The 22145-nt window shown below is 53.4% G+C and overlaps 1 protein-coding gene across 2 annotated transcripts; it reads left to right on the forward strand.

Annotated features, from left to right (window-relative positions):
• Window positions 1-2883: 2883 nt before the first annotated feature.
• On the forward strand, window positions 2884-21948 carry MFSD4A (major facilitator superfamily domain containing 4A). Of its 2 annotated transcripts, XM_084497501.1 has the most exons (11): window positions 2885-3216; window positions 8672-8870; window positions 9003-9242; window positions 13855-14023; window positions 15736-15851; window positions 16883-17056; window positions 18925-19072; window positions 19738-19808; window positions 20026-20146; window positions 20815-20889; window positions 21702-21948. In XM_084497501.1, the coding sequence occupies exons 1-10, from the start codon at window positions 2987-2989 to the stop codon at window positions 20877-20879; spliced, it is 1533 nt and encodes a 510-aa protein (XP_084353627.1). In that variant the 5' UTR covers window positions 2885-2986; the 3' UTR covers window positions 20880-20889; window positions 21702-21948. The 2 variants fall into 2 exon arrangements, with proteins under 2 accessions (XP_084353626.1, XP_084353627.1); XM_084497500.1 differs by having other exon boundaries at window positions 2884-3216; window positions 20815-21948.
• Window positions 21949-22145: the final 197 nt, after the last annotated feature.

Raw genomic sequence — 22145 nt, forward strand, 5'->3', positions numbered from 1 at the left:
TGGTGCTCGCAGGGAGGTTGGCTGCGTGTCCTTAGGGTGCAGGTGCGTTGCAGGAGGCCTGCGTGTCACCAGGTCGCAGCCTGCCTGCCCTCCTCTGCAGCAGTTTAGGCGTAGTGACGGAGGAAGCGCGTCGATCGCAGCCGAATTGGGGTGGGCGTGTGGGATTGGTACAGGCAGGTGAGCGCTTCCTCCCTGCTGCCACTTGTAGTACCTGATCTGTAACAGCTGGGCCGAGATCTCAGGATAATGCTTGACCTAAAAGTGGAGCCAGGCTGCCAGGCTCCCCATCTCCCCCAGCGTGTGGTGAAACTCCTGACCCTGACACGCACGAGGTGAGCACCTCCGGGTGTGCTGCCCTTCCAGCCGGATTGCTGAGCATCTGACACCACAGCCTAGGACAACTCAGCCCATCCTACGGACAGTCTGTGCTGCAGTGCAAGAAGCATCCCGTCTCTCCTCAGTAGCGTTCAGTGACTCAAGGTGTTCCCCAGAACATCCCAAGAGAAGTGATGCTGGCACCACAACAGCAAATCTGGACAAAATCGGGCTTCTGGGTTGCTGCTCAGGCAGAGCAAAGCAGGACCGATGGTGGTAAAGAAGCAGTTGCTCCATTGGCGGAAAAATCTGTGCTGTGCCTCTTGCTGCCCCAGGAAGAGCGTGTGAGCGCACAGGAAGCAGAAGGAAGGTGTTTCTCCAACGCTGCTTGGATCCGTGGAGCAGTGCCTGGCAGTGACACTGCTGTCCGTAGGCATGCGGCTCCGCTATTTGCTCATTCATGATTTCACTTTGCAGTTTGCAGCAAGCAGAGAAATGTGGGTGTTTAACTCACTGCAAGTACAACATTGACTTCAGTTTGGAAAACAGCCTAAAGAGCCTCCTCACGAAGCTAATTCTGGTGTTGCATACACTCAGAGTCCTGTGGCTCGCATTTTTATGAGCTACCACCGAGGAGCTGGGTTTCAGTATGTGGAGCCAGAAAGATCTGTGTGTTCTTCTGCTGAGTAACCCACCTACGCTTCGGTTTTTATTTGCAAGCATATCTTGCATGATTTGTGTTATCCCTGATGAAACGGCCTGATATTCCTGGAAGCCAGCGCACCGGCGTTTACGCCACTGCTTAGCGAAGCGGGGTCAGGTGCCGTCGCTGGGACAGGGGCCGTGCTAGCATTTGTAGCCTCTGGCACTCAGATGTTGCCTTTTCATCAAGCTGGGGGTGCCGGGAATTTGCCAAGGCGGGGAGAGCGTTGCTCAGCCATTTCATAGCTGGGGAAGGCGAGGCCCAGCGAGCTGATGCTATCAAGTGATGGTGAGATAGCCGTGAAAACTGGGAGGACAGCGCATGTTGCCTGCCTGCCTGGCTGCTGCTGCTGCTGTAAGGCTGCTCCGTGCTGAAGATGTAGTGCGTCTGGCCAGCCATAATAGATTGGCCTCCTTGCCTGCCATCTGGCATCGCTAAAATAAAGTTTTACCAAGTTCAGAGTGGCCCAGATCAGGTCACCGTCAGCAGGAGAGATGTGGTCACGTCAGGTTTTGTAAAACCAGCGTGTTCCCAAGCTCTCCCAGGGGACTTGCAGGGTATGTGTAAAACATGTGATGATTTATAGTACCGTAGGCTTCAAAGGAAGGCTGGAGCTTGGCCCCCTCTGCCCAGACACGCCTGGAGCTGACCAGAACAGAGCCAAGGGGCGATGAGGAGCTGCAGGGAGCAGCTGCAGCCCCTTTTTGGGGGCTTGGTACCTGGTGTGAGGAAGAGAAGGATCTGCTGCATCGTGCAAGGAACCCCAGCTCCATGTACTGGAGCCCTTACCAACACTACCCTGCCTCCCCCGGGGGCTTTTATCCCCACAGATGGATCGAGAAAGAGAAACCAAAGAGGTTCACAGTGAGTGGCTTTTGCTTGGGGCCCTGTGCACCAGGCACCATCCTGCTGTGGGTACTGCTAAGGAGATGGTTATCACCTAATGACAAAACCCTCTTTCCGGCCCTGCCATTGACTCACTCGGTGTCTGTCAGCAAATGCCTTCGTTCCTTTCTGGCCCCGTTTCCCTGTGAGTGAAGCAGGATAACAACACTGCCCCGTGCCTCCAGGCAGCTGAGCTTGATTGCTCCCTGGTTTCAGGTGCTGGAGCCACAGTCTCCCTTCAGGGCAATTGGGGCTTCACCTCCCACGCCGGTGGGAGAGGGCCTGATCCTGCCCTCCTTACGCCAGGAAGGCTCCTGCGGATGTCACGGATGGGGAAGAATTAGGACTCAGATGCAATTTGGATTAGCTAAACATTAAGCTATGTCCAGGTGGAAGGCAGCACCCAGGGCCCTGGAGCAGCATTCCTGAGGTCAGGGGATGGGGGAGCAGCGAGGGGGGTCCCCAGCTGGGGGTGGCACCGAAGGGGCTCAGGGCTGCAGCCAGCCCTCTGCCCTGGCTCGGCTCCAGCGATTCCGGTTTGCCTGGAAAGAGCATTCTAAAAATGGCCAGTCTTCCCCTAAAAGTAGGTGAAATATTTATAAACCCAGCCTCTAGAGGAGACCTTTTGCGTAAGCATCAGCCGCTCCGGCTTCCAAACGCACGCGCTCCCCAAAAGCCAGCTCGCTTGGAGAAGGGGCAGAGGCGACTCGGATCGCGCTGGCCGCGGTGACAAGAGGGTGGCCGAGGGACAGAGGGTGGCAGGGGGACGGCGGGTGGCAGCTCCGGGGGCCGGGACCTGGGCTGAGCGCCGAGGGATGCTCTGAGACGCGGCCACCGGGGGGCTCCGGGGGGACCCCGCTGCGCGCTGCTCGCCCGCGGGAGGCTCCGCCCGGCCCCGGGAGGAGGAGGAGGAGGAGGACGAGGAGGAGGAAGGAGGAGGAGGAGGAGGAGAGGGAGGAGAGGGAGGAGGCGGCGCCCGGCGGGGCTCGGCGGGCTCCGGAGGCACAGCCGCGAAGGAGGAGCGGGGCCGGGCGGCGCTGGAGCCGCATCGCCGCGGGCCGCCCCGCGCCGCCGCCCCCCAGGATGTGGTGGGACGAGCGGGTGTCGGCGAGGTTCCGCAGGAACCTGCAGCCCACCCTCACCTACTGGAGCGTCTTCTTCAGCTTCGGCCTCTGCATCGCCTTCCTGGGGCCCACGCTGCTGGACCTGCGCTGCCAGACGCAGAGCTCGCTCTCGCAGATCACCTGGGTCTTCTTCTCGCAGCAGTTCTGCCTCCTGCTCGGCAGCTGCCTCGGAGGGGTCTTCAAGAGGACGTAAGGAGCCGGGAGCCCCCCCCTCCCCTCCGCAGCAGCCCCGGGTTGGGGGCGGCCAGCGCCAGGCCCCCTGCGCCCTTCCCCAGGGCTCATACGGCTCAGCCAGAGCGCAGAGCCTGGTGGCCCCCCTGGAAAATGGTGCTGGGTGCCGGGTGCTGGGTGCCGAGGGGCAGCTGGGGGCATGGGAGGGAGGGAGGAGACCAAGGGAGGGCCGGGGGTGTGGGCTGGGGGCTGCTCGGGGTCCTGCTTGCCCACCCGTTCCCTGCCACCCGCTGCCCGTGCCCCCGAGCTCGGGACAGGGGCAGCCGCGGCGTGAAGTTACAGTGAGAACTTCCTGGAGGATGTTTCCCTTACCCGAATCGCTTATCACAAAGATAACATCGAGGGCCTGTTTTAATAACCCCGGGTCGGGAGCTGAGGCACTGCCAGCCCCCTGGCCGCGGGGGCATAGCACGATGCCAGGGGACGAGGGCAGCAGCGGGCAGCAGCGAGGTGCAGCCGAGCAGGGACTCACGCCGAGCTTCTGCCCAGGATGTGTTTAACATAAGTAATGTGCAAGGCTCAACCCTGAAGGGTGCCAAACTGGCACTAGGTCGGAGGCTTGATGACAGCTCCGCTCTCCGGAGGCTTAGCTGGTTATTTACCTTGCCGCTCATTCTCCGGGCGGTGGTGTAACGTTTCACCTCCGCGTGTGTCTCCAGACACACGTCACCTGGATAAATTTAACACGTATAGAAAAGAATCTCACACGAGCCCTTCGCTTCTGTCAAAAGCCCGTTTAAGAATGGCTGAGTTAGGTGGCATCAGAACACCTGTGAAGTCACCATCGTGGTGCGGGAGCTGTCCCAGCCGCCGTGCCCAGGCAGAACCCAGAGGCTTTGTGAAGCAGCCTGGGCTGTGCTCCTGTGGGCTGTGCTAGGAGAGGAGCACGATGTGGGGGAACGGGGACGGTGTGGGGGGACCTCGCCCTGGGTCTGACACAGACCTGAGGCTGCCGGGTCGGCAGGCAGCGCTCCGTCAGCCCCGCTCTGCTGCGAGAGTGTTTGAAGCAGCGGCGGAGGAAAAGGCGGAATTGTTTCCTGTCATCAGCTTTCTACCCAAAACCTCCTGCCCCTGGCCATCACCTCGTAAAAACCAGCTTGAGGTTTCGTGGTTGGAGGCTCCTGAACTTTTAACTCTGCAGCAGCGAGTTGGGGAGGACAGCACGCGCGCTGCTCGCTGGGGCTGCGCACCAGGACGCGCTCGGAGCTCCTTGAGCAAGGGGCTTTGCTGTGCCCACGAGCCCTGGCAAGCAGCAGCAGCACTGCCGGGCAGGAGGGCATTTCGGGTGCTTGTGGCTTGTGAACACACCAGGGTTACTCCGAGCAGTGCAGTGGTTTGATGCGTGGGTTTGGGCAAGCATGTTACGTGTGCGGGCTCTGAGCTCCGCTCTCCTTCCCGTGCTGCCCTGCCGCGCGCTCCTGCTCCACAGGCTGGAGGACTGAGCGATCCCGGGGCAGGCAGGAGCACTGGGGTGGGCTTTGCTGGCTGGGAGAGGGTCCCAGAGCCTCACCTGGAAGCAGTGCAGCTGAGCCATGGTCTGGCTACAATTAATTTCCTCATGTTGAGGGACAGAGGCTTGCTTTTGGTTAAAATCCTGTTGGTCTGAGCCCTCTGCTCTGTACGACGAACGCGTGCAAGAAAGCAGCCTTGTGGCTGGGTTTAGTGGCAGAAGGGGGCAGGTGGCACCTGAATGAGGCTCTGGTTCCTCTCCACAGAGAAGCTGCTGAACACAGGGTCGTGGTCTCTGCTCTCCTGGCCCTGCTGGAGTCCTGGAGCGCTGCGAGGACAGAGCGTAACGATGGCACCGTTCCCTCCGCAACTCGCTGCGAGCTGGGATTGCCAGGACCAGCTCCAAAACTCCCTCTCCTGCTAGATTTCAAAGAAGAAAGTTTGTCATCATGAGCAGTGTACAGACGTAGCTGTTGCTTCCAGTGCTTGCAGTGGGGCCTTGGCTGTGCCCTGCGGCCCCTTGGCTGGCCGGGGAGCATGGAGCAGCCTCACACCTCGCTGCCGTGCACGTCGGGCAGCTCGGGCTCACAGCATGGGCTCTGCTCTCTGCTAGGTTGTGCCTGGGGATCGCTGGGCTCTAACTGCAGCTCTGGCTCAGAAGAATTCAACTTTTTTGGTGAGGTACAGTGAAATTGTTCCCTCACGTAGGTGGGAATAAGGTCTGGGGGTCCTGGTAGAGGTGCCGTGACCAACACAGCCTTGGGAGCAGCTGATGCCCTTCGTGAGGAGCTCTGTGCACCCACGGGTGAAGAATACCGAAGGCTTTTCTCTCCTGGCTTTCACCTTTTCCTTTTCAATCCGTTTTTACTGGGTTTCATGTTTGCATTGTAAAGCTAAAGCTGTGCTTGCTCTGTGCTGCTGTGCCGCACGTGCTTGGGACAGAAGCAGCAGGTAACCGAGCACCTGTACCCCAGCTGGCTTTTTGTCATGCTGAAACTGCCTTTGTGAAAACTGAGCGTTTTTTGCTCTTGCTCCCAGTGCCAGGTCAGCCTGAGCTGACCCCGCTGGCACGAGCAGAGGAGAGGAGGGGGCTGGCGTGCCTGTTGCTGCGTTGGGGCCTTGTGCAGGCTCTGCCTGAAGTCGTGATCCCCACCAGGACCAGGAGGGTTGTGAGATGGGACCCTCTGACCCTTCTTTCTTTCCCCTGAACCCCGGGTGCCTGCTCACACCGCAGAGCGTCCTCTGGGAGCAGTGGCCCCGTCCCCTCCCTGCCCTTCAGACGCCCGTCCTCTGAAGGTTTCTGCTCAGACACGTGGATGGTGCGTGCAGGACGGTTCTCATGGGGGAGGAGAGCAAAGCCTTTTGTTGCTGGGAGAGCATGGAGCATGGTGGCAAGCACGGGCTCCTCGGGGGAGGCTCCTCCACCCTGGCCAGTGCTTCCCGATGGAGACCGGGGTACCTGAAGGCAGGAGTGGGATAATCCATGCCCTCTTCTTCCTCCGTGTCCTCACCTTGTCCTCTTAGGGCTTTGGGGTTTTAATGATCGGTTTTGCCAAATGGAATTAACCTGACTATCGTTTTTCTTCGTGATGTGAGGGACTTAGAAAACGCTTCCTGAGGTAGGGAGAAACATCCTGCAAGTTGGAGAGCGCCCACTGCGACAGGAGCCGTGAGCTGGGGCTCGTGTATGCTGCAAGGGGGAAAGAGGGCGAGCTTTGCTGGCAGCGGTGGAGCGTGGTGCTACATCCCCTGCAGCAGGTCAGCCCGAACCTGCTGGTGCCAGGCTGCGGATCTTCCCCCAAGGGTTGTGATGGAGCCGGGATGTGCGCTGGGTGCTCCAGGAACCCAAGAGGTCAGAAGGAACATGAAGCCCCACTTTCGCAGCCTGTATTTGGACTGAAAATCAAGATTAAACGAGCTTTTGCCCATGGCACCCGAGGACACGGGGACTGGTTCGTGATGGGCAGGGCAGCCATGGCACTGCATTAACATCAGGGTGTCTCATGAAGCCCTCTGGAAGGGCACGTTGGCTTCACATCAGCAAGGCACAGGGTTCAGACTTGCTCTGAAAAGTTGCTCCCGAAGAGGTTTGTCTCTGAAGGCATCCCCAGCTGGCTGCATGGTGCCTCCACAGGTGCTGGGCAGTGTCCCTCGAGTACCCCTGGGTGATGTGGTGTGAGAAGAGGGCAATTCCTTGGTCTCAGCACTGATGCCAGAGCCAGAGAAGGAGTGGGGGGGCTGTGTGCTGCCCTGGGCTGTGAGCTGCTGCTGTCTGGGGACAGGCACGATGCTGTGATTAACGTCGTACGGCTGCAGGCAGGAATTTCTGCTCTTTGGGGACCGGCGAGGTTGTCTGTGCAGTGCTTTTTAAGAATGGATTATTTGCAATTAATGTTTAACTCCAGTAATGAACGTGCTCCCTTAGCCAGGCAAACGCAGTGCTGAGGCTGCCTTGCTGGGGCTGCAGAAGAGAGGAGGCGTTTGGGGAGGTCTCGGTGCGCGTTCCTCCATCACTCCCAGCCTCAGATTCACCAGCTGCTGGTACCTCTGCTGCTCATCCTCCTGCTGTACCCTGTGGAGTGCTGCCTCCTCTCTCCAGGCTCGAAGCTGCTTCTCACTCACGTGCTCGCTGTTTTTTTCCTGCCTTGGCTGTGCACACCTCGCTTTGCTCCCTCCCTCCCCCAGAAATCCCCTGCTGGATCCCCGTGTTGCTGCCCGAGGAAGATGGGGAGTCACAGCTTTACAAAACGTTGGCTCGCCCAGCGTGGTCTCGCTGACGGGTGAGGGAGGTTGGGCTGGGTGAGGTGGGCTCACCGTGCCTCCGGCACCACCCAGCTTGTGCCACCAGGCCTGAGGATAAGGGACAACTGCTCTTGGACTGTGTTCCTCCTGACACTGCTGAAGTGCAGGACGTAGGAAGGCAGATTACTGCGAGTTTGCAGGTGAATGAGGGCCACGCAGAAGCACGGGTGTGATGTGTCTGAGGCTGAGCCATCCTGGACGAGCAGCCAGGGCAGAAGGACGGGCATCGTGGTGCCCAGCTGGCTCTCGTGGCAGCTCTGCCTTGTGCCTCCCCCATACCTTCTCCTGCCTCTTTGGGCAGAGCGTGAAGTGGCTGCAGCAAGCAGATGGCCTGGGGGAGCGAGCTGGGGGCGTTTCACCTGCTGCAGACCCCAGCTGCTCGTTAGCAGCTCCTGGCAGGGAGCTGCCGGGCACTGCACGGGGCTTGGGGCAGGGCGTGGGAGCCCGGGCTGGGAGGGACGAGCTATTTACTCGCTGCTGTGACTCTGGAGTCCCATCTTTCTGCTAGCCTCAGTCGTTCCAGTGCTTCGCTGTCTGGTCCCCGTTTCCTTCCTTCCTTCCTGCCTTTGGACTTGGCAGCTCCGGAGCAGCGCGGTGCCAGCCTGGGCGCCGTTCTCTGGCTGGCGCTGGGCTCGCGGTGCAATGCACCAGCTTCCCACACCGTGCCCGTCCCTGGGGCTTCTCCCGTGGCACGAGTGGGACAGAAAGCAGCCGCCTGCAGCAGGAACGGCTGCAGTCCTGAGCTCAGCTGTGGTCCTGAGCTCTGCCCTGCTGTGCTGGGGGACGGGCGATGCTGCCAGAGCAGAGCGCAGGGTGCAGAAGGCGAATGGTGGATCCATGCCGTTAACAAGGGAAGGTTCTTGGGTCGTCTGCCTTGAAATGTGCAGAAAAGGTTTGAAGGGAAGGTTGCTCTGCTTGAAAGCTGCCCAGAAGATCTGCCTCTGGGGGGCATCGCGCTCCAGGCAGGAGATGCCGTGCCCTGGGCTGGTTACGGCTGGATGTGGGGGCACAGAGGAGCCGGGCATCCCCCTGCCAGCCTGTGGGGACATCACCTGAGAATGGCTTTGCCACCAACTGATTGGGGCTGAAAACCCAAGGCGGTGCTGTGTTGTGGATGCTCCTCAAGGCACTAATTCTCTCCTGTCCCCGTTCCCTCCCTAAGGTTGGCTCAGTCGCTGTTTGCGCTCTTTGCCTCGTCCCTCGCCATCTCCCTGGTCTTCGCCATCATCCCCCTGTGCCACAATGTGGTGGTCCTGGCTGTGGTCATGGCCGTGGCGGGCCTGGCCATGGGCTGCATCGACACCATCTCCAACATGCAGCTGGTGAAGATCTATCAGAAGGACTCGGCCATCTTCCTGCAGGTGAGCGTGGAGCCTGCGTCCCCCCCCCCAGGCTGTGCTTCCTCCCCCGAGGAAGAGGAGAGAGGAGCTCGGCCAGGCTCTGCACAGAGGGCCGTAGCCACCAGCTCTACTTGCGTGCCTCACCTCTTGCAGGCCCTTCATTTCTTCGTGGGTTTTGGAGCGCTGCTGAGCCCGCTGATCGCTGACCCCTTCCTCTCGGACACCAACTGCATCCTCTCGAACGCCACGGCCAACGCCTCCAGCAACCTCCCTCACATCCGCAAGTCGCTGGTCCCGCACCACCCGGGCAACCTGTCCCACTACGACCTGCCGATGAAAGGCATGGTGGTCACCCGCGTCTCCTACGCCTTCTGGATCATGGCCCTCATCAACGTGAGTGCTGCGGGGGCTGTTGGTGTGCCGGTGGTTGGGGGTTCCCGTTGGGTGGTGCCAGCGACGGAGGAGGCGAGCGGGTGGTTGTGCTGCTCAGCGGGTGCCTTGTCTGCTCTCGTTGGAAGCTGCTTGTACCTCCAGCATCCGCGTATCCAGGAGTTAAAGCAGCTCGCGATGCTCAGAGCCACAAAATCTTCCCATTGTCAGCCTGGGGTCGGGGCTGGTGGTGTGAGGAAGGCACGGCAGGAGGGCGATTCGCAGCCTCTGTATTTGTAGGAAAATGCCCACCAAAGGACGGGGTTACTTGGGCAGTGGCTCCCCTGGTGGCAGCAGCAGCCCTGTGAGCGTGCGTTCAATTGCCCGTGTCGATCTGGAGCGATAAGGGCAGCGGGTGCTGGTGCAGCCCCGAGTGCTGCTGGTGGTGCCTGGATTGATGCTGAGGGTGTAGAAATCCAGAGAGCGCCCAGCTGGGTTTCTGTGTACACGGTGCCATGTTTAGTGCAATTCCTTCATGCTTCTTTTTTTTCCCCAAACAACTACAAGGACAGTTTTTAGAGGAAGGCACAGTGGCTGCTCGCTGCCCCCAGCTGTGCAGGTTTGCATTTTGGCAGAAGGGTGATGGTTAAAGATGTGCCCTCCCTACTCCAGGCTGGCAGCAGCCCTGGATCCTCCACTGCTTCATCTGTGCTAGGCAAAGGGCACAGGTTCTGTCTGCTCATGGTCTGCCCGTTAGGTGACAAACTAAAACCCCAGTGCACCTATTCCAGTGGTGCTCATCGCTGACGTGAGCAGAGCAGTCAGCCCAAATACCTGGGCAGGTGCCGAAATGAGTTCCTCTGCAGAAGTACCGAGGACGATGTTCTCTGCCTAGGAGAAGGCTGTTGTAATTACCTCTGACTCTGTGTATGCCATGGGAAATGTGCTTTTAATTACACCAGAGCATTATCTATTTTGCCAGTCTATCTTGGGCAAGCTAATTTAGTTTCAAAGGTAGCGCTTAATATCTGCCTTGAATGCAGCTCACATCCGACACCCGGAGCACTGACGGGAGGGCGGTCATCAGAGCCTGTTCCCACCACTGGCCCCGGGACATTTTGCTGCTGTTGCTGCCCATGGGAGCAGGATGAGACCCCGGGCTGAGTCCCTCTGCACCCAGCAGCTGCTGTGGGCAGGCCACGAGCTGGGTTTGAGCATCACTGCGAGCCCAAGCGCTGTCGGTGCGGGTTGTGTGCGCACGCAGCGAGCAGGACCCCTGGGGAGGCAGCGGGAGGCAGCAGGATGCTGCTGGGCTCCTGAGGATTAGATAATGAAGACAAGGAGAGCTGGGGAGTCAGACACGTGCTGTGCACACAGCTCCGGTGTGTCTCCTTACCAAGCAGAGCCGTTATTGTCTTCTCCAAAGCCTCGCAGAGGGAGCTGCCTCGTTTCCTGATTTAAATGGGGTAACCCAGCCCGCTGGCTGGAGGTAGTGTGGGCAGCTGCGCTCCAGAACCGACCCTTTAAGGTGTAAATGTCAGAGAAAGGAGACGGAACTGAAAATCCCGGGGAAGGGGATGAAATGAGTAAGCTGTAGAAATGGAAACCAGAACCAGCGACTTTTTTTTTTTTTTTTTAATGGTCAAAACCCCAATTCCGTGCCAGTTCTGAGGGCTGCGTGTATTCTGACAGGACAGCTGAAATGATTCATTTCGATTTCTTGCTTTGTTTAAAGTTGAAATGTCTCAATTTGGCTTTGGCATGAACACAAAGTGTAAAGCCGATGGAATAGTTGGTTCAATGTTCTTGAAGCAAAATGTTTTTGCTTTGGTAGAATTAAATGGTTCAGCATTATCAAAATGAAGTGCTTGGATGACTCACAGCCAAAATTTTTCATTCTAAGAGAAAATTTTGGCTTTTTATCTAGATTTGGAACAAAAACACATTTTAAAATTCAGTTTCCCACAGAACGGAAATTTCATCATCCTGCCCGTTCCAAGGGGCTGGAAATCAGGAAAATGTTCCTCCGAGAGGGACGTGTTTGTCCGGAAGGTGGTTTCCCAGGGGAAGTGCAGGGCGCTCCATTGTGCTTAGGTTGCTTAAAAGTAGCTTGGACACGACGGCAGGGAACAACCCCATGCTCCTGGTGGGGGGGGGAAGACTGAAATAGAAACTGGAGGGCAGGATCCTGGAGTTATACTCACACTTAACGAGTTGTTGCATCACGCAGTTGAGTTTATAATGACAGTTAAAAACTGCACGGGGCTGGGGGTGACGTTCCCAGCAGGTCAGAGCTGGGGCTGGAGAGGTGGCTACGGGCAGTGGGGCTCTCCCTGGGCATTTTGCCTTCCACCCCGTGCAGGCTCCCAGCTCGATGTTCCCTCTGTGAACTGGGCTCATCCTCGCTGCTCCACCTCCAGCTGGTGCGCATGGAGCTGCAGGAGCTGGTGGTGTGGAAGGGATGGTCCTCGAGCTGTCCTGGGGCACGGGGTAGGCTGCACCTGCGGTGTGGCTCTGTTCCTTTGCCGGTTGAAGTGTGCCCTGGCAGGGCTCCGCTGTTTGCCTCTGTTTGCTCCTCTCCACCTGCCTGTGGAACAAGCAAAGTGCTTTTGTGGACGCCCCGTCCCCTGCGCGCACCTTGGATTGATGGCTGGGCTCTCCCGCGGGGCTGCTGGTCACGGGTGACCGTCCCCAGCTGCCCTGCCAGCAGGCTGACGTGTGGGACACAGCCCTGGCTCGGGATGGGGCCCTGGAAACCTGCTTGCTCCCGAGCTTTGCTTTCCTTTCCTTTCTTCCTTGAGCTCGCTTTGGTGTGGTGGTGGGCGAGGGCTGCACTTGATGGCAAGTGAGAGCCCAGGTTTGGGGCATTTCCTACCAGGAACAGCCAGCGCTGGTGAGCCATCAGCAACCAGTTCGTGTCTTGATGGAGCTGGGACTTGTGCACCCAAGGCACTGCCAGCTTTGAGGTGGTACTGCCTGGATAAAGACGAAGGGGACCTGCTTACTTTGGGGTTGCAGGAGCAGGGCCGTGTCCGTGGTCCCACTGGGAACCACCATGGCCCTTTGCATAGGCACTGAGCGCTCCTTAAGTGCCCGGAGCTGTTATCTATCTGGCCAGTCCCTCTGTGTGGTGTGTTTTGTTTTGTTTTGGTTTGGTTTTTTTTTGCAAAATCTGCAGTTTAGAAGAATAAAAATCTGGTCCTGACCTCCGGAAGGATTAGAACTATCAAGCAAATGCGTTTTTCTTCCATGGGACCGAACTAACTGTTCCTATTCCCATTGTTCCCAGAACAATGAAGTCCTCATAAATGAATTCATGCAAGAGAGGCGGGTGTGGGGGGGAATTCTCCATACATTTAAATAGTGCCACGAGCCAACAAAAGGCAGGAAATTTGGAGCTAGAGCTCACACTTGCTCACAGACATGTAGAAAACAAGAGCTCAATGGCTGGAGAGTGAGCTGTCACTTAGGATTTCCTGGCTTTCTCCCCCAGTGTGTTGCAGAATAAACACTGCTTGGTTGCAGCAGGAGGAGGAGAAGGGAGGGCTGGCCAGGGGCAGACCCAGCTTCATTTACTTCCCTCTATTTTCTCTCCCCCTCCTAAAAAAAAGATCCAAGTCCCTCTGGGCTTGCAGGCACCATCAAGTCGTGGGTGTGTGCAGGATGCAGGCTCGTCCCTGGGCACGAGGCAGTGAGGGAGCGTGGTGCTGGGGGGTCCTGATGCTGCTCTGCGATGGATCCAGGGGGCAGGTGCAAGCCTGAGGTCCCCCTCTTTTGTCCCCACGTGTGCAGCACTGGGCAGAAAGCCCTGACTGCAGGGAAAGGTGCTGGTGGGGCCCAGCACCCATGCAGCGGGGACCCTGGTGTGTGGGTGACTCTCAGGCAGCTGTGGCCAAGAGGGCAGGGGCTGGAGGAGCAGCGTGGTTGCTCTTGGTCCCAGGTCCCTCAGCAGAGGCTGTGCTGAGGGGTTTGTTTGGGGCTGCTTGCCTGCAGCAGGGCCGTGCCTGTTGGCCTGCGAATCACGAGCTCGTCTCTTATGAGATGCTGAGCAACCCCTGCTAATGGCTGGACAAAGCAGGTCGTGGAGCAGCTTGTGCATTCCTCACAAAGCGTTTCAGCCAAAGGCCTCCCGTTCAAACTGCTCTGCTCTCCACAAGGAAAAAAAAAAAAAAGCTACTTTATTATTATTCTTTTTGCAGAAGTAGACGCATGCTTGGAAACCAGAACGTTTTGGTTTCAAAGGGTTGGTACAGGCTTCAAGAGGTGTGTATCGGGTGCCTTCTGGTCTAGTGCTCCTGTCCCCCAACCCAGGTGAATGGTCCCAGCCCTACCAGGGCCCACGCACCCAGATTGTCTGGATTGAGAATCTTCTCAGATTGATGCCTTTTTTTTGTGTGTGTTTCACTAACAAGCCTCAGTCCTTCCTGCAGTGGCTCCTTACCCCTTTGCCAGCTTCTGCCCTTGCCCTGAGGTCAGGGCAGCATGAGGTTGCTCTCAGAGGGAGATTAACTCACCAATATCAATTGTAGATGCTGAATCCAGCTTCCTAAAAGTCCCTCGTGAGTGGGGAACTGGCCTGTGCTCTGTGTGGGATGTGTGCAGTGCTTACCTGCCCCTCTCTGCTCCTCCTCCACAGCTGCCAGTCCCCATCGCGGTGTTCTTCTTGCTCTACAAAGAGCGGATGGTGCCGTGCTTCAACAGCAGCAGCCATCCGCTGCTGTCAGCAGACGAGCTGGCGATGGAAACACGACCTACGGTGAAGGACGATCTCGCTACCTCTGTGCAGAGACCCCACGCAGCAGGAGGTGAGCTGGAGGCACCTCTCTTAACGGGTCTGGGGGATGGGTGGTGAGCTGGGGGGAAAAAAAAAAAGAAAAAAGATGAGTTTCGGAATGTCTCCATTGAGTTTAACAAGTGAGCTTAATTGCTATTGTCTAAGGAGAAAACTTTCCAAAACATACAAGTGAGTGTAATCCAAAAGTACCCAAACAATCCCGTTTGGTGCCCGATTGCCCTCAGATTTGTTGGGACCGTAACCCCTGAGCAGAGGTTAGTATGCTGTCACTGGGATCCCAGGCTGCTTTCCTGCAAGCTCCCCGAAATTAATCCTGGGCTCTCAAGGTTTTTTTAAGCACACGTGAAAGTCGTGCCCCTTTGTTTCCTTCTGGTTTGCAGTCAGGTTTTGAGCTGGCTCCTGTGACGGTTCAGCATAAAAGTGGCGATCGTTCTGCAGAAAGCTGATTTTTTTTTTTTTAATAGATCTGAAAGGAATAAGGATAGTGCCCTTTTTTGAGGCGAAAAGTTAAATTCCAGCAATAGTTTGAACTTGTGACTACACCCCGTTTTGTGGACAATAGTAGCATTGTTCTTTGCTACCCAAGAGAAACATATCAAAGTCAATTCTCCAGCTAGTGAATCTCGGAAGTAATCACGTTTTAGGGCTATGAGAGGAGCGTTGTTACAGAAGAGATGGCTTTACCTTAACAATTAAATTTTAGGGAAAACTTGAAGGCAGATGCAGTTAGAGATGTGGTGAGGTGCTGCAGAGAATGATTCGTAACTGTGCCTAGCGGTGTGGGTTCTCTGGTGTCTAGTAAGGCTGTGTTCATCTAATAGCATTTCCCTTAGCTGAGACACTGAGGGCTTCTTTCCTCAGCCCAGCTGCCCATTTTCATACAACCCATTGGAGCCTCATGGTCATCAAATCTCCATCCTTCTCTTAAACGCCTTTGGGATGAATCCTTAGAGAAGCTGGGAGGCTATTTGGCTGACTACTGTGATCTTTGGCAGGCACGTCTGTGCTGGCAAAATCCCTCCTTCCCCATAGAAGCAGTGAGAATTTCATCTTTGCCTGTGCAGGAACAATCATCTCACCTGCTCCGGGCTCCAAGCGCAGTTAGGTTAAGGCTGGTGCTTTGCACTCCCTGCAGTGTGATGAGGTGGTGTGGCAGGGGCCAGTCGGCTGTGCCTGGGGTCCCGGTCCCCAGCAGGCTCGAGCACATTCTTGTTCTGCTGTCGACTCAGAGGAAGCGACACCAGCTTGTGTGTTTATCACCCTCTTTCCCAGAGCTGGCTTGTTTGGTTAAATATTGTTTAGCTGAAGAATGTGAGCTGTCCTGGGCAGGGCTCGTCCGTGTGGCTGTGAGGGACGCTGAACACGAGTGCTGGGGCTGAATGGGCTTGTTTCTTTTGACTGTACGAGTGGGGCCAGCAAAGTGGAGCTCAGGAATGGGAAGAAGAGCCTAAGCAGCTCCTGAGAGATAAGCAGCAAGTATCTTGGAGAGCTAGGATCCCGGTCTGTGGATAGCAGCCTCAAAGCATGTCTTCCTTCTGAAGTTTTCTAGGTAGGTACAGAAAGCCGTGCTGGCAGAGGTCAGCAGTGTTCCACGTTGTTCACAGTCCTCTCCGCGTCTCTGTCCTGCAGCCGAGCGCAAAACAAATCCCCATTGCGGGCTGGCAACCACCCAGCCCCAGGGGGACGTTCCAGCTAAGTTTGCTTTGCATTGTTTTTCACCAGGTCATGATGACTTATTTAGCTGCTGCCAAAGCAAAAACTTCAGAGGGGCTTCTTACACCTACTTCGCAGTCCACATCACTGGGGCTCTTGTTCTCTTCATGACTGATGGGATTGTGGTGAGTTCAGCTGATAGAGGGCTCTTGTCTGACCACAGCTACATGGCTTTCTTCCTTCCAAATCACTTAAAACAGCCCAAACCCAGAGACAACCACATGTCCCTCATGTGCAGCAGGCCGGACCCGAGGGTCTGCCTGTGCAGCAGTCTGGCTCCCAGGGTAGCTCATTAAAAGCTAATCAGTCTGGCTGGTACCTGCCCTGCTTCTTGGGAGGGTTGTGTGATTTCTCTAAGGCTCTGCGGTGCTGCAGCTGGATTGCTACTGCTGCTAACCTAGCCAGTTTAGAGCTGGAGGTGTGGCGTTGTCTGCTTGTGAGCAGTGGAGGTCTCTTCTCATTTCAGCCAGGGCGCAAGCACAGCTTTGTTTTATGTCACAAGAAACGGTGGTTCTTTGTTTGACGGGTCTCCTGAGCCCACAAAATCCAAGAGGAGAGCATGCATGGGGTCCCTGTAGCGGCCTGACGGCATGTCCCTCACCAGCGCAGGCACAGCGGGTTTGCTGTACGTAGCACTTCTGTCCAGAGGAGGAAGACTCACTCTTGGCTGGCTGTTGTTCCTTTTCTTTCAACAGTTTTGTCTCAGTCCACTCAGGGTAAAAACGCTGCTGGGTCTCACTAAGGTGTGAAACAGGAGCGGGGTTACACGAAGCAGCTGTCAGACGCTGGAACTTTCTAGGGCCTCCATCTTCAAGGCTGGCTGAGTCTGGGTTCTTATGAGGAGAGGTATTAGGAACGTGCAGGTCCAAGACAGCCTTTAGGGAAGAAAGCATCTGTATAGATAAGAGCTTAGTAAGTATTTTACCTAGCAGAGCTGTCTTGCCCTTTTAGGAGCGCTTAAGCCCTGTGTTCTCCTCCTGGTGGAAGCTTGTCTCCAGCTGCCAGCTCTTAGGAACGAGGTTCACTGAGGTTCGATAGCAAATCCATAGGTGGGCTCCTGCACGGTCACAAGCGTGAATACTTGAGGGACAGAATGAAGCTGCAAAGCCTGTAAATCACCACGTCGATGTGACATGCTGTTTTGTTTTTCCCACAGGGAGAGTACTCGGGCTTCATTTACAGCTATGCGGTGGAAGAGCCTCTCTCTGTGGTCCATAAAGTGGCTGGCTACTTGCCCAGCCTCTTCTGGGGATTCATCACACTGGGCAGACTCATTTCTATTCCCGTGTCCTACCGAATGAAGCCAGCGACTATGGTCTTCATCAATGTGGTAAGGCTATTTTTACCATGTCTCTGCTCTGCTTGCCTCCAAGGTGCTCCTTTTGGTTTTGGTGTGCAGAGCTGCAGCAATTCTCAGGGCATACCTCGGCCAGATTTGCACCGGGCAGTCTGCCTAGCACACATGAGCTGCGTTAATCTTCCTCTGCAACACTCTCTGTGTTTGCAGCTGACAGATATAGGAGGTAGCTAGGACTTACAACTTGATTGTACTGCTTTTTCTTGAGCTTGCTCCTCAGTTAATCTAATGCCAGATTTCTGAGAGCACCTAGTAAAGTGTCTGCCAACTTTATTTACTTTGCACATTATCTTCTCTGGCATCTACACGGAAATTAATGCTTGTGTTAGCCATGGGAAAGGGAAGGAAGTAAATCTACTAGTTCAGTAAATTCTCTGCTTAGACTGTAGCAGCTATGAAATAAATCAAGTTAATGTTAGTTTGCTTAAATTAAAATATATTCATTTGAAAAAAGGGGAAGGAAGCCTGTAAAGAATATATAACAAAGATGTATAGAAGGATGTGATAGACGACAGCGCAGGAGCTGGTTCCATTTCCCCATCATGTTATTGTTTTGTTTTGTTTTTTAAAAAAAGATGGCAATTAATTTACAATTTATTTAAACCAGAATTTATTTTCATAGCAAGTCTTACAATAATATTGTGAGGTGGTGAGAGAAGAGGGGTGACAGTACACATGGGGATGTTTTGAAGGCCAAGGTCTGTTGCAGACAGGCCACAGGTGAGGAGGCTTGCTTGGCACCTTGTTGCTGGTCACTTTAAAACCCAATTTTAGATACCAACGGCTGCAGCCAAATTAATTGCAATTATTTTAAAAATGAGTATAATTACTTCCTATTTCAGAACACAGTCACTAGTTGCATGGGAGCAGGGAAAGCTCAGCCCCAGCAGCTCTAGATCAGATAGCTGGTGTGAGCAGTCCTATGTATCTGCTTAATTACTTCTCTTAATTGCATGACTGCACTATTAAACCCAAGGACAGGATTTAGTTTTTTAGCAGCTGCTCATATTTGCAGAGAGAAGAGCATCCAACCCTTAACAGAAGCCTTCTCACTTCCCTTTAAAGGCAGCAGCAGTAGTATCATCCAAGGACAAAAATTGGCTTGACTAGCACTTGATGCTGTGCTTGCTGGTAAGTGCTGCTCTGTGTAGTACGACAGAGCAGCTCTTGGCAGTCGTTCCAGCATTATAGCAAACTGCAGTTGGAATTCATTTTCTTTACAATCCAAATTGCTCTTGTGTGTATGTGCACACACCCCTAATTAGGGCCTGAACGATTAAGAAACATAACTTGAGTTGGTATTGCAGAGCTCCCTCTGCTGACTCTTTGCCATGGCTAACTGCATCTTGGATGTTTTTGCTATTACTTGTACACTAAAGCAAGCCAGAAGCGAGGGCAAGTTTGTTTAAATTTATTTGGCTCTTTGGCTCTGCTTGTGAGGGGTAGGGTTGTGAACAGTTATTGAGAGCGAGCGAAGGCTTTAGCCTGCTGAGTAAGACTTATTAATGATTGAAACATATTTATATTATGGAGGTAGCAGTGCCGTTGTATTTAAAGCCAAAGAAGTATTTTTCAAGACATAATCTTAACTCTCTACCTAATGATGTCAAGACAGATAAATTAGATATATTCATTTTAAGTCCCATTAGAAAAAGAACCAAATTCTGTACTGTAAAGATAGATGGATTTTAATTTGACTTGTTACTTCATTTTTTTTTTTTTTTTAAGACTGTGAAAATGTAATTGATGTTGTATTCTGCTGGGGAAAAAAAGAGAAAAGCTAGAGTTACTGTAACTCAGCATTTACCTTCCTGCTGACTCTCTGCGTTTGTTGTCCACAGGTTGGAGTCCTGATAACCTTCCTCCTGCTCCTGATTTTCTCCTACAGTGTTGTCTTCTTGTTTGTGGGAACAGCATCTCTGGGTCTGTTTCTCAGCAGCACTTTCCCCAGCATGCTTGCCTACACTGAGGACATCCTGCAGTACAAAGGTAAGCAGGGATTTGGGCACGCCTGACAGACTCTGAAAGTAGGCAGGTGTTCAAGGCTAGAGCTCAGACACCATCACACCTAGCAAATCCCCTTCCCTCTTCAGGGATGCTTAGGAGGACTGGAAGAAAGATCTTCTACTAAATACAATTTTCATTCAAGCTTGTAATCGGAAAACCTGACTGCACAAATCCCAGATTCACTGTACTATTAACTTCTACAGGCAGGGATCCAGACTGGTGCTTAGTTTCCTGCAGCTTTAGAGCTCTCAGGGACTGACGAGGGTTTCTGTTCTGACAGCATCATCCAGGTTATCAGTGAACTGAAAATCCTGGTTTGGCCAGCTTTTATAGGAGGTCTCTGCCAACCTTAGTCTCTGGGACAGCGATACAGAAAAATGAGGTTTTTTCAGCAAGAAGCAGCAGCACCTCTGCTGACTGAGACAAGTTACAGAACAGGAGATGGTTTTTGCCTTAAACTTTTACCTTTCTGTACTACCCACATTTTAGAAGAGTGATTCTCAACATTAGATGGAAACATCCATCGAGTGTTTGTAAATCTTGCACAGAGAGGTCCGTGAAGGAGCAGTTTAAAGAAGTTACCAGCCTGGTCCTGGTGGCTGAATCATCTGTTCTCTGGCAGTATCTCTCGCACTGTTTCTTTGCAGGCTGTGCCACGACTGTGCTAGTGACTGGAGCTGGAATTGGAGAGATGGTACTGCAGTTACTGGTGGGATCGGTAAGTGTTGGTAAAGGAAAAAGACAGGGCATGCCAAAAACTGAGTGGAACTTTTAAATAGAAACCTTCGTCTCAGTTTTGGACAGTAGCTGTGGGGAAAAGCACTGGTTTACATTTGAGGTATCGAAAAGTAAAGCTCTCACTAATTGCTAATTAGGTATTTGAGTGCTATGATGACACGTCTGTTCCTTTTTTCTTTTTTCCCCTCCAATTGCAGATTATACATGATCAGGGCAGCTACAGTTTCCTGGTCTGTGGAATGATCTTTGGAGGCTTGGCCTTTACCTTCTACGCTTTCCTCTTGTTTTTCCACAGGATGTACCCCAAGCCCCCGTCAGGTAAGAAAGCGCCAGCACTAAGCCCTGCTTTATAATGAGAGGAAGAGTGGCATATGCATCAATACATAACCAGGGTGCAGCACTTCAGCAAAATGCAAGGAAATGTTTATTTTACTGCTGCTTCCTGCCCCTTCTTCCTGCTTTGACTTGCCCACAAAGCCTTGGCAGCCACAGCTCAGAATTTGCTTTCTTTTCTGTTAGAGAAGCAAGGGAAAAAACTAGGAATGGTCTGTGGATATCACAGAGGAAGCTTAAACCAAATCGGCTGCCAGCTGTACTAGCACTGCATGCTATGGCTGAGCTAGCAGGAGTAAGCCCTGCTAGCACAGGCTGCACAGGCTTCCCAAGGCTGTTTCTTGGCTAAAATCCAGGGAACGATTGGGTCTGCCCTCCAAAACAGCTGTCAGGCTCTTGAGAAAAGCCTCACCGATGAAAGATTTTTCTTACCTGTTGCGCCAGTCTATGCACACTCTTTTCCTTTTCAAGCACCTTTTACAGAAGGGGCACTGTGTGAGAGGCGAGTAACTTGTTCAGGTTACTGGAGATTGAGGCCTTTCTTCTGTGACCAGCAAAGCAAAAAGCTAGTGGGGTGGGTGATAGAAGAGCAACATCCAGGCAGAGACCTCATGCACGTTCACTTAAATGTCTGTCTAATGTCAATTTTGCAGATATGGATGCTGCCTCACCTGACAAACCAGCAGTGATGGATGACACTGGACAGTATCAGCGCTAAAGAAGTGGCCGTGCCCTAGACAAGCAATAAAACAGCACACAATTAAGCAGTACTATTAAGGATGATTTCACACTTAATGACTAAATCACGCAAGTTTTCTGCAATCAAAAGCACATTAGTTTGGGTAAGTCAGAATCAAGAAAACGTCCTAAAACACCATGGGAAGCTAAGCACAAGTTGCCCATACCACATGTACCAAAAAGACTGTAAACATCAGACTTACCCTGTACCTGAAAGGCTACAGCAGTAGGGGAGGGATGATGGAGAACAATTAGTCCTGCAAATGAGCTTTCCTTACCGATTCAGGATGAAAGGTGGAGGCGAACAGTTTGTTCCATATGTAAGACTTTGAAATTCTTCTGGCTTAAGTCATTGACCTCGACAGGTTTTTTTCTTTTTTTTCGGTCTGTAAAGTACAGGAACCCTTACAATTTACAGCACAATACTGGTTTTGAACTATTTTTTGGTGCAACACAGGAGTGTATGTGATCTCCGTGAATACTTCCAAATGGGAAAAATTATGCTATTGGTAGAACCCACCAAGTGCACAGTGGTAGCAGGCTCTATCTATATTTGCACAGTTGATTCTTGTATATTACACAGTATCAGATGTTCACGAAGACAGTGTCTTATTCAGCATGCTAGGGCCTCTTGATTATTAAAATCATTAGCTTTCTTTTTTAGAGACAAGAATGAGTTGTGATGTTTTGTTTTGCTTTAAGTCATTATGTTAGCTGCTACAGTTGCAGTGTCTTTTAGGGCAGTTTTATTTCTAGCTTCCAGTTGAAGCTTAAACAGAGGTATTTTGGAGCCAGCCTCCAGCTGCTTAATCTGTGCAATACTTATAACAGGACAGGTGCCTTCTGTAAGGTACTCTTATAACCCACGCATGGCCTATTACAAGCTACGAAGAAAGGACTGGCTTTAGAATGTAAAGCTACATGCATCTATTTCTTCAGTGAGTGATTGGACATGTACTTTTTGCTTTAACTGCTGTATGTGGATGTACATATGTACGTGTGTATATAAAGCAGTGTTTAATTAAAGGTGATTGATTGCTAGATTCTCAGCACGACTGGACTCAGGTAACTTAAGCCCTTTGTGGCCAAGACTATCAGCTACTCTATTCAACAGTTCTGACTCTCAAATTTAGATTGAATCTAACAGCTGGTAAATAGAATTTCTGTTTTCCCAAGCAGTAGCCCTTACCTTCCCTAAAATCTCTTCACATGTGGCTTCTGTAGAAATCCTCTCAGAGTGTAGTCT

The sequence above is a fragment of the Aythya ferina genome (assembly GCF_964211825.1).
Source record: "Aythya ferina genome assembly, chromosome: 25".
Lineage (NCBI taxonomy): Eukaryota > Metazoa > Chordata > Aves > Anseriformes > Anatidae > Aythya > Aythya ferina.